The sequence below is a fragment of the Salvelinus fontinalis genome, unplaced genomic scaffold (assembly GCF_029448725.1).
Source record: "Salvelinus fontinalis isolate EN_2023a unplaced genomic scaffold, ASM2944872v1 scaffold_0367, whole genome shotgun sequence".
Lineage (NCBI taxonomy): Eukaryota > Metazoa > Chordata > Actinopteri > Salmoniformes > Salmonidae > Salvelinus > Salvelinus fontinalis.
In genome coordinates this window covers 163468-174385 of record NW_026600576.1, presented here as the reverse complement: position 1 = coordinate 174385, position 10918 = coordinate 163468, and the positions used below count along the sequence as shown (strand labels likewise).

Genomic DNA, 10918 nt, shown 5'->3' with positions numbered 1-10918 from the left:
TTAAGTTTGTTTTACTTGCGTAGCAACAATCCTAACCGTTGGAGCTACCTTAATTGTATCTGATTTGCGCATATACTTTAGTGGATGTAGTAGGCTTGTCATCTGACGTGTGTCAATCAACCCTTTTGTAAGCATGGAACTCTGAACCATCCACCGGAGATAAGTGTTGCGCACCAATTTCCCGTCTAGGATGAACAATGGGGGTCAAAACAAAAGCTTTCCAATGTCCAGTAGGAAGAACTGACTCAATGTTATAGCAGATGGTGGTTTGTGAGGCCAGCAGGGCTGTGGTTGGCTGCAGGCCCCAGGGAGCGCAGCAGTGTTGGGAATTTTCAACAAATTACAACTCACCTTGATACCTCTCACTAGCTTGGTTTCCATCCACATATGGACCTTTCTTTAATGATATACATGCATATCTCAAATGTGGAGAGCTTGACTTCATCACTACTTGTTTTTTGTAAGAAGTGTTGACAAGCTGAATGTACTGAGCTGTCTGTTTCTAAAACTACTAGCGCACAGCTCGTACACCCATAAATACCCCACAAGACATGCCACCAGAGGTCTCTTACCAATCGCCAAGTCCGGACTACGGAAGGTACAGAGTCATGAATACGTTGCATTCTATTCCACATCAGGATCAGATTTAAAGAAACACCTTACGGAACAGCGGGGACTAAAGAGATGCAGCAATTCCTCCTTTTAAAAGTTGCGAGCTTGCACCGCTGGACGGCTTCATTGCTCCAGACCACAAGGGGGAGTTGGCACAGTGGAGGATGAATTAGTTGTGAACATAGATAAATGGGATGTTTAATTTACATAATATGCTTATGTGAGTTGTCATTAGAATGTGTCCCTTTGGACTATACTGTTGGCAGTTGCATGTTTCCCTTCTCAGCTAGGGCTCAGTCATTTGGGACCCAGAGGGGAGATGTCAGAATGGAACATTGTCTTCATATGTGAAGGGATGGCGTGATTACGGGGAACCAATTATCTCTTGGCTCAACAATGTCTGTGCGCAAGTCACTACCCTCAGTGAGCTTGTCCAGGAGTGGGGAGAAGAGGAGGGTTACTTGATGGGATCAAATTTATTTATATAGCTCTTCTTACATTAGCTGATATCTTAAAGTGCTGTACAGAAACCCAGCCTAAAACGGCAAGCAATGCAGGTGTAGAAGCACGGTGGCTAGGAAAAACTCCCTAGATAGGCCAATCCCTAGAGGAACCAGGCTGAGGGGTGGCCGGTCCTCTTCTGGCTGTGCTGGGTGGAGATTATAACAGAACATGGCCAAGATGTTCATAAATTACCAGCATGGTCAAAAAATAATAATCACAGTAGTTATCGAGGGTGTAGCAAGTCTCAAGAGATCACCTCAAGAGTAAATGTCAGTTGGCTTTTGAATGCATTCTCTAGAGAGTTAAACAGCAGGTCTGGGACAGGTAGCACGTCCGTTGAACAAGTCAGGGTTCCATAGCCGCAGGCAGAACAGTTGAAACTGGAGCAGCAGCACGGCCAGGTGGACTGGGGACAGCAAGGAGTCATCATGCAAGGTAGTCCTGAGGCATGGTCCTAGGGCTCAGGTCCTCCGAGAGAGAAAGAGAATTAGAGAGAGCATGCTTAAATTCACACAGGACACCGGCTAAGACAGGAGAAGTACTCCAGATATAACAAACTGACCCTAGCCCCCCGACACAAACTACTGCAGCATAAGTACTGGAGGCTGAGACAGGAGGGGTCAGGAGACACTGTGGCCCCATCTGATGATACCCCCGGACAGGGCCAAACAGGAAGGATATAACCCCACCCACTTTGCCAAAGCACAGCCCTTACACCACTAGAGGGATATCTTCAACTACCAACTTACCATCCTGAGACAAGGCCGAGTATAGCCCACAAAGATCTCCGCCACGGCACAACCCAAGGGGGGGGGGGGGCGCCAGCCCAGACAGGAAGATCACGTCAGTGACTCTCCCCTCCTAGGGACGGCATGAAAGAGCACCAGTAAGCCAGTGACTCAGCCCCTGTAATAGGGTTAGAGGCAGAGAATCCCAGTGGAGAGAGGGGAACCGGCCAGGCAGAGACGGCAAGGGCGGTTCGTTGCTCCAGAGCCTTTCCGTTCACCTTCACACTCCTGGGCCAGACTACACTCAATCATATGACCCACTGAAGAGATGAGGCCTCAGTAAAGACTTAAAAGTTGAGACCGAGTCTGCGTCTCTCATATGGGTAGGCAGACCATTCCAAAAAATTGAGCTCTATAGGAGAAAGCCCTGCCTCCAGCTGTTTGCTTAGAAATTCTAGGGACAATTAGGAGGCCTGCGTCTTGTGACCGTAGCGTATGTGTAGGTATGTACGGCAGGACCAAATCGGAAAGAGGGGTAGGAGCAAGCCCATGTAATGTTTTATAGGTTAGCAGTAAAACCTTGAAATTAGCCCTTGCCTTAACAGGAAGCCAGTGTAGGGAGGCTAGCACTGGAGTAATATGATAACAATTTTGGGTTCTAGTCAGGATTCTAGCAGCCGTATTTAGTACTAACTGAAGTTTATTTTGTGCTTTATCCAGGTAGCCGGAAAGTAGGTTGTCCTGGTTGTCCCCGAGGCCGGTGTCGGTGCGCTGCTGGAGCCCCGCGTCAAGGGAGGGGGGTACTGTCACGACTTCCACCGAAGTCGGTTCCTCTCCTTGTTCGGGCGGCATTCAACGTCACCGGTCTTCTAGCAATCACCAATCCACCTATCATTTTCCATTTGTTTTGTCTTGTTTTCCCACACACCTGGTTTACATTCCCTCATTACTTGACGTGTAAATAACCCTCTGTTCCCCCCATGTCTGTGTGTGGAATTGTTTGTTGTAAAGTGTATGTGCCCTTCAGACTGGTTTGCGATGGGTTATTTCAACCCATATTTTGTTGTTCTGGGAGCCGTTGGTTTTTTCCTCATTAAACTGCTTCGGTTATTACCCAGTTCTGCTCTCCTGTGCCTGACTTCCCTGCAGCCCGTTACGCACCTCTTACAAGATCAATATCTTAGGTTTTGTACCATTGATTTTTCCAAGCGCTGGGATGCGCAGAACTTAGAACGTGCAGAACTTAGAACGCGGAGGTAATGAAATGCCCAGGAAATGGCACAGAAAATTTGGGCCGGTCTCTCCATAAAAGTCAATGGCCACACACCAATACATGGATTTGACAGTCAAACTATTACTTAAATAGCAGTCAACTGTTGTTATTCTCTAGAGGGTCGTGATTCGTTTAGGTTAACCTTTCTCGCCCCTGGGTTCCGCTAGCGGAACACCCACAACATTCCGCTGCCTTCGCAGAGCGCGAAATTCAAAAAATATTTTTTTGAAATATTTTACTTCCACACATTAACAAGTCCAATATACCAAATGAAAGATAAACATCTTGTGAATCCAGCCAACATGTCCGATTTTTTTAATGTTTTACAGCGAAAACGCAATATATATTTATGTTAGCTCACCACAATAGCCAAACACACAACGCTATTTATCGACCACATAGGTAGCTTTCAAAAAACCGACAAAATATAGATATAACTAGTCACTAACCAAGAAACAACTTCATCAGATGACAGTCTTATGACATGTTACACAATACATTTATGTTTTTTTTTTTAAATGTGCATATTTGAGGTATAAATCATAGTTTTAAATTGTAGCTGCATTCACAAATAGCACCGAAGCAGCCAGAATAATTACAGAGAGCAACGTGAAATACATAAATACTCATCATAAAACATTTATGAAAAATACATGGTGTACAGCAAATGAAAGATAAACATCTTTTGAATCCAGCCAATATTTCAGATTTTTTAAGTGTTTTACAGCGAAAACACAATATAGAATTATATTAGCTTACCACAATAGCCAAACACACAAATGCATTTATCAGCAGCAAAAGGTAGCGATCGCAAAACCCAGCAAAATATATAAAATTAATCACTAACCTTGACCAACTTCATCAGATGACGGTCCTATAACATCAGGTTATACAATACACTTATGTTTTGTTCGAAAATGTGCATATTTTGAGCTGCAAACCGTGGTTATACATTGTGAATATGTAGCATCGATTCACCAAATTGTCCGGAGATATTTTGGACACTCACCTAATCTGACCAAAGAACTCATCATAAACTTTACTAAAAAATACATGTTGGACAGCAAATGAAAGATACACTAGTTCTTAATGCAACCGCCGTGTTAGATTTTTAAAAATAACTTTACCATAACAAACAGCTTACGTTATAGCGAGACAGTGCCCACAAAAAGGGCGGAAAATAGGACTCAACATTTTCCACAGAAATACGAAATAACATCATAAATTGTTCTTACTTTTGCTGAGCTTCCATCAGAATCTTGTACAAGGAGTCCTAGGTCCAGAATAAATTGTTGTTTGGTTTTAGAATGTCCTCTTCTCCTGTCGAATTAGCAACCTTAGCTAGCCATGTGGCGCGAACATGCCCATCTTCTCCTGACGCAAAGAAAGGAAAATGCCAAAAGTCGCAATAAACGTCGAATAAACTGATACAACTCGGTTGAAAAAAACTACTTTATGATGTTTTTAATCACATCTATCAAATAAAATCAGAGCCGGAGATATCCACCGTGTATACCGAACGCTTTTCAGAAGCCAATGTCGATGTCCTTCCCGCGCCTAGGTAGAGAAAGGAAATTCTGGTCACGTCTTTCCAAGAGCTCTTGTTTGACCTCCGATCAAGCTAGACACCCCATTCCACCTTCCACTGCCTGTTGACATCTAGTGGAAGGCGTATGAAGTGCATGTATATCGATAGATATAAGCCAGTTGAATAGGCAGGCCCTGGAACAGAGCCTTGATTTCAGATTTTTCACTTCCTATCTGGAAGTTTGCTGCAAAATTAGTTCTGTTTTACTCACAGATATAATTCACACAGTTTTAGAAACTTGAGAGTGTTTTCTATCCAATAGTAATAATAATATAAATATTGTACGATCTAGAACAGAGTACAAGGCCGTTTCATTTGGGCACGATTTTTTCCCAAAGTGAAAATAGCGCCCCCTACACACTAACAGGTTAACCAACAAAAAAAGTGGTCTGGTCCCTTTTCCATGATGGAAGCCTCCCAAAATCAACATCCAACATTCCAAAACATAGATATAAGCCTTCAAGTACTCATCTAACCAACATCTTCAGGGTCAGCCAGGCCCCTTGTCGCCCCCCAGGCGCCCTGAAACCCAACCCCCATAAGAAGAAGCCCAAATAAGACCTGCCCTTGCCCAGTATACATACAAGGTCAGGGAGACAACACTGGTTTTTCATCTTGTAGTTAAACTTGTTTTATACACAATTTAAAGGGATAGTTTATCCCAATTACAAAATTACTAAAGTTGCGTTTACATTTCATCCAATGCATCCAAAGTGTACATGAGTCTTTCCTGGTTCATAACATATTTTTTGGTCCCTTTCAGATCACAGCCATGTGTGGGCGTCAGACTTGAAAGAGACATGAATTATATGTGAGATTCAGTGAACAAGGCTGGAAGGTGAGATTCTATCTCTCTTAACTACTCATTGTACTGAATAGATAATCATGAGCTAACATTGTACCACCTTATTTGCTGTAACACACAGTATTTTTAGGGAAGCAAGGCATTTGTGTAGGATGTGCATTGTAGAGTATGTTCTTTGGATTCTTTATCATTTCTCATTGAAAGAGTCTATTCTAGTCATTCATCTAATCTTGTAATTCGATTTCGATGGTATTTCTCTCCATTAGGACTGGGTATTGGCTCCTACGGGTTACTCTGCCTTCTACTGTGATGGAGAATGCCTCTACCCTCTGTGTTCCTGCATGAACTCCACCACCCACACTATGATCCAACTAGTGGTCAGTATGCACTACTACACACTCTCACATGAACGCTAACATTACTGGTTTCAGTGGGAAAGATGATAAATGGTTCAGACATTAATGGCAAATATAAAAAAAGTAAGATACCCAAGTTACCGGAGTCTACAATGGCAGACTGTTAATGTAGAGTAGGGATAGGGAGAAGTAACATTCAAGACTGAAGCAATTACCCCCTCTAGTGGTAAACGTTATACTGTACCAGGTTACTACACACACTGATAATACAAAACATTGAGGACACATGCTCTTTCCATGACAGACTGACCAAGTGAAAACTATGACCCCTTATTGATGTCACTTGTTGAATCCACTTCAATCAGTGTAGATGAAGGGGAGTTAAAGAAAGATTTTAAAACCTTGAGAGAATTGAGACATGGATTGTGTGTGTCATTCAGAGGGTGATTCGACAAGACAAAAGATTTAAGGGCCTTTGAACGGGGTATGGTAGTAGGTGCCAGGCGCACCGGGTTAAGTGTGTCAAGAACTGCAGCACTGCTGTTTTTTTCATGCTCAACAGTTTCCCATGTGTATCAAAAATGGTCCACCACGCAAAGGACGTCCAGCCAACTTGACACAACATGGGCCAGCATCCTTGTGGAACGCTTAGTGCAGCTTGTAGAGTCCATGCCCCGATGAATTGAGGCTGTTCTGAGGGAAAAAGGGTGTGCAACTCAATGTTAGGAAGACGTTCCTAATGTTTTGTGCACTCAGTGTATGTAGTCCTACATGTTTTTAAATAGTACAGTATCACAAACCACAGTACAAAATCATATAAAGTGTGGGCCTGTAGTATCTGGAAATCAACTAAAAATTGTTTTTTTATTTCCATATGCAGATAATAAAGCATCATTGTTCATGTAATAATCTAATATTAGCATTATACCTCTAGGAAGAGGAAATGGTCATAAAATCAAATAGATGAAAAGACGGAAACAAAAATGTTTTTGAACTACAACTTATTTTATTTAAAAATGTCAAATTCAGTGCAAAGTAATGTAGTGCATTGGTGTCTGGATCCCTCTTGGGTGGCAAAGTGTCACAAGAATCCTGTGGGGAGAGAAAACAAGAGAATACATTAAATTAATGAGTGTTAACTAATCAGGGATCAACAAAGCACTTCAAGTCCTTAATTCCTTCAAAAGAGAGAGAGAAGGAGAAAGGAGTATGGTCCCTGCAGTAGGACTACATGCTGGCCATGAGGTTCTCCAAGTGGTACTCCAGGAGGCTGGAGAGCTCCGTGACCAGAGACTCTGGGTTAAAGTACCAGGCCAGCTGCTGGCCAAACATGTCATCTAGCAGAGCCATCAGCGCGCCCTGAAGAGAACACCACACAACACATAGAAAATAGCTCTGAGTTACTAGCTTATCAAGAGGGGAGAAAACAAGTAGACATACTCCCCCTAAAATGGCATTGGAACCTGGTTAACCATGAATAAGGAAGTTAAAAGGAAGTACACTAAGAATATGGAAGTAAACAGGAAGTAACCTCTTGACTCTTACATTGAGCAGCAGCAGGTATCTGTCAGCCTCTGGCTCCATGTTGGCAGCAGTGGGCAGGAAGGAGTACAGGAGAGCGTACAGATGCTCCACAAACCCACCGGGGTGCTAAAGGAAACAAAGGAGGAGAAAAGAGGAGAGAATAGAAGAGAAGAGGAATTTAAGTGAAACTGCTAATAGAGAGATATCAAAACATGTACCAGTGAGATGCTACTTACCACCATCAGGGACTTCTGAGCTGTCATCATCCCAAACAGCACCAGCTCAAAGAGGACATCTATCATGTTCACATGATGGATCTAGGACAAGAAAACACGTTTGGAGAAAATAGGAATGATTTCATATAGATCAGCTACTGTGATGTATAAAAGACATGCATGTGGAAGAACTCAGTGAGACTTGAAAGAGTTAATGAACTCACCTTTGCCTCAGCCAGCTCCCTCTCAATGTCATTCCGCTTGGAGGGGTCACTCAGGTAGTCCACAAAGTCGTTATAGGAACGGATGAACTTGGCCTCGTCCTATGACAAAGAAAAGAGCATCTTAGTGAACAGAACACATTTCCCCTCAGGGACGCTCTCTTTCCCTTGAAAGAGAATGAATTAGTGAGTTACCATGTGGTTGGCCTGAACCAGTGCGCCCAGGAGGACCTTTCCCGCCACAAACAGATGGTTCCTGCTCAGGGTGGAACCAAGCAGGGTCTAGGGAAGAGGGAAGAGTTAGGGTGAGGCATCTTCCTCTAGGAGACAGAACAAGAAGTCACAGAGAGAAAAAGAAAAGTGGGTCCACTCACAGTGAAGGCCTGGCGCAGGGAGACGAGCCTCAGGGCGATGTCCTCCACTCTCTTGGTGGTAAGGTAGAGGCTGTGAAAGGGAGGGAATGGAGCATGTCAACCATTAGAGTCAATGGGGGATAACAGCATTATGACCACTATCCTTCAGCATCTGACAAGCCCAGACTACACAGACATTTAGAGGAACTCACTTTAGCAGAGGAACCTCCCTCTCCTCAGGCAGCAGGTCCTCCTCCCAGCCCTACGACAACAAAACAAGCATTCAAAATCAGTGACCAATGACATAAACAATCGGTCAATGGAAGGATCTTAATGCTCCTAGTCAATAGTATGTGTGTGTAACGTCTGACCTCATAGCAGTTGTGGCCCTCAGGCTCTGGGTCAGTGAACTGCTGAGTGGTGGGCGTAGAGAAGGAGGCAGCCTCCGACCACGCTGAAGAGGAGAGAAGCCCGTCCAGCCCCATGTGGAGAGTGGCGTACACCACTGAGACATCAGTCTGCTGCTCAAAACACACAACACACCTGTTTACCACACACACAATATTAGAAAACACACCAAATCAGATGCAAAAATGCCCAGTAATGTCTAGTCTATATACATAGGAAATCGTTTATTTACCTGGTAGCAGCCAAGCGTCACGTCCACAGACATCTCGTGGCGGAGGTGAGACACATAGTGGGTCACCCTGCCAGCCACACGCTGACAGAGAGAGAATACATGTTAAGGCCAAATGGAATAAGTGAAGAAAAATCTAATTTAATACTATTTCAGTAGTATTTACGTCTTACCTGGATCCAAGTGATGGACTGCACTTTGGTGGCACAGTAGGGGATGCCCTTTGGACTAAGCCTGGCTGTCTCCTTGGAGATGGCCCACACCAGTTGAGTCTCCAGGCCTCTCACCCTACTAACGTGGTGCATCCTCACCACCACCTGCTGTTGAGATAAACAACAAGACAACATCAACAAAACCACTTCAGCAATCGCTGTGACACATTTCCATCAAGATCAAATGACTGACAATGTAGATTAGGAAGTTGCAAAGACACATACCTGGGATCCCCCACGCATGTATGTGATGATGGGGCTGATGAACTGGAAAGTTCTCCAAGCTTTAACCACCGGACCGGCATTGTTCTGCACATTACAATACATTCATGTTGGAAACTGTAAACATAGTAACCGTGATGTGACTGCGTGTGGGGGGTCTCTTACCCTGATCACAACAGGCCCACAGTACAGGGGGCTGAACCTAATCGGAATCAACTGCCAATTGCCAGTGGCCTCCTAAAGCAGAAAGCAGACAAGAGATTTGTTTCATGTCAAAGAGACACAACTTGAATATCTGGGATATTTTTCAAACATAAAACCCCAAACTTTCAGAAAATTGTACCTCAAGGATAGTCTGCACATCTGGCACATCCTCAAGGATGATAGCAGCATTCTGGACATCAAGGAGGACTGGCAGCTGTGGAACATCTGGCACATCATCCAATGGCACATCCAACTGGACCTCATCCAGGACAGTTGTTTCTAAAATGAGGAACATTGGAATATAAAATAAACAATTGTTAGGACATAAAACGTAGCAAGACTGCTAATACTAGCTAGCTAGGAAGCAAAAGTCGATCGCTTAGCAACAGTTACTAAAGTTAATGTTAGCTAGCAAGCTAGGTAGCTACAACATCTCTAGCACAAGCATTTTTGCCAAGTCTGAATTATAGAAATACACAACATTTCGCAAATTATAATGACATAGTTAAATGTAGTAAAATAAGAGTTTTAAACTCCACATACCCTCTTCGAAGTCGCTGTCCACCTGTCGACAATCACGAACCCTGCAAAACAGAAAAAGACAAGAAAAACAAGCCACAAATGAATTTGAACAACCTGTCGACGCAGTAGGCCGCCGACATCCACGCACTCTCCGCCAGTCTTGAAAAGCACCCAGGCATTTTCCAGTCGATTGTTCTTTCTCAGGTGTCAAAAATCAAACAAGTTTGTTGTCAGCAGCAAACGGAAGTTGTTTTCGCACAGAAAACGTTCCATAGAACGTCGGTTAGATGTCTCTTGGCAACACACGTTCGAAAATGATTGTTTACAAAATTGACAACTGTGTTGCCATAGAAATGAGTTTGGAATTCTATGATTCCCTTTAGAATCCGTTAAAATTGCTTGTCATCATTCTAGTGACGTCGACGTGCTCCTTCGTAGCTCAGTTGATATTTTTTATTTTACCTTCATTTAACCAAGTAGGCAAGTTGAGAAGAAGTTCTCATTTACAACTGCGACCTGGCCAAGATAAAGCAAAGCAGTTCGACACATACAACAACACAGAGTTACACATGGAGTAAACAAACATAGTCAATAATACAGTAGAAAAACAAGTCTATATACAATGTGAGCAAATTAGGTGAGATAAGGGAGGTAGAAGGGCAATAAATAGGCCATGGTGGCGAAGTAAATACAATATAGCAATTAAAAACACTGGAATGGTAGGCAGTAGATGAATGTGCAGTAGATGAATGTGCAAGGTAGAAATACTGGGGTGCAAAGGAGCAAGATAAATAAAATAAATACAGTAGGGGATGGGGTAGTTGTTTGGGCTATTTATAGATGGGCTATGTACAGGTGCAGTGATCTGTGAGCTGCTCTGACAGCTGGTGCTTAATGTCCATTAATCACGGTACTCCATTCTGTTAATTTTTTGTTTCTGTT

General features: G+C 43.3%; 1 protein-coding gene across 2 annotated transcripts; it reads right to left on the bottom strand.

Annotated features, from left to right (window-relative positions):
- Positions 1–6781: 6781 nt before the first annotated feature.
- LOC129845792 (uncharacterized) lies at positions 6782–10688 on the bottom strand. 2 transcript variants are annotated; one of them, XM_055913708.1, is made up of 14 exons: positions 9998–10688; positions 9594–9733; positions 9416–9487; positions 9254–9337; positions 8990–9136; positions 8820–8900; positions 8551–8700; positions 8392–8441; positions 8201–8270; positions 8022–8108; positions 7830–7928; positions 7627–7707; positions 7412–7516; positions 6782–6958 (listed from the first exon to the last, which is right to left on the bottom strand). In XM_055913708.1, exons 4-14 carry the CDS (start codon positions 9269–9271, stop codon positions 6797–6799), a joined length of 1050 nt encoding a protein of 349 aa, XP_055769683.1. In that variant the 5' UTR covers positions 9272–9337; positions 9416–9487; positions 9594–9733; positions 9998–10688; the 3' UTR covers positions 6782–6796. The 2 variants fall into 2 exon arrangements, with proteins under 2 accessions (XP_055769683.1, XP_055769684.1); XM_055913709.1 differs by lacking the exon at positions 9254–9337.
- Between the last annotated feature and the right edge of the window lie 230 nt (positions 10689–10918).

Excerpts from the sequence above, each read along its gene's own strand:
- LOC129845792 (XM_055913708.1), bottom strand. Across the intron at positions 7,517-7,626 it reads CTCAGAAGTCCCTGATGGTG|CACCCCGGTGGGTTTGTGGA; the intron begins GTAAGTAGCATC and ends TGTTTCCTTTAG. Across the intron at positions 6,959-7,411 it reads GATACCTGCTGCTGCTCAAT|GATTCTTGTGACACTTTGCC; the intron begins GTAAGAGTCAAG and ends CTCTCCCCACAG.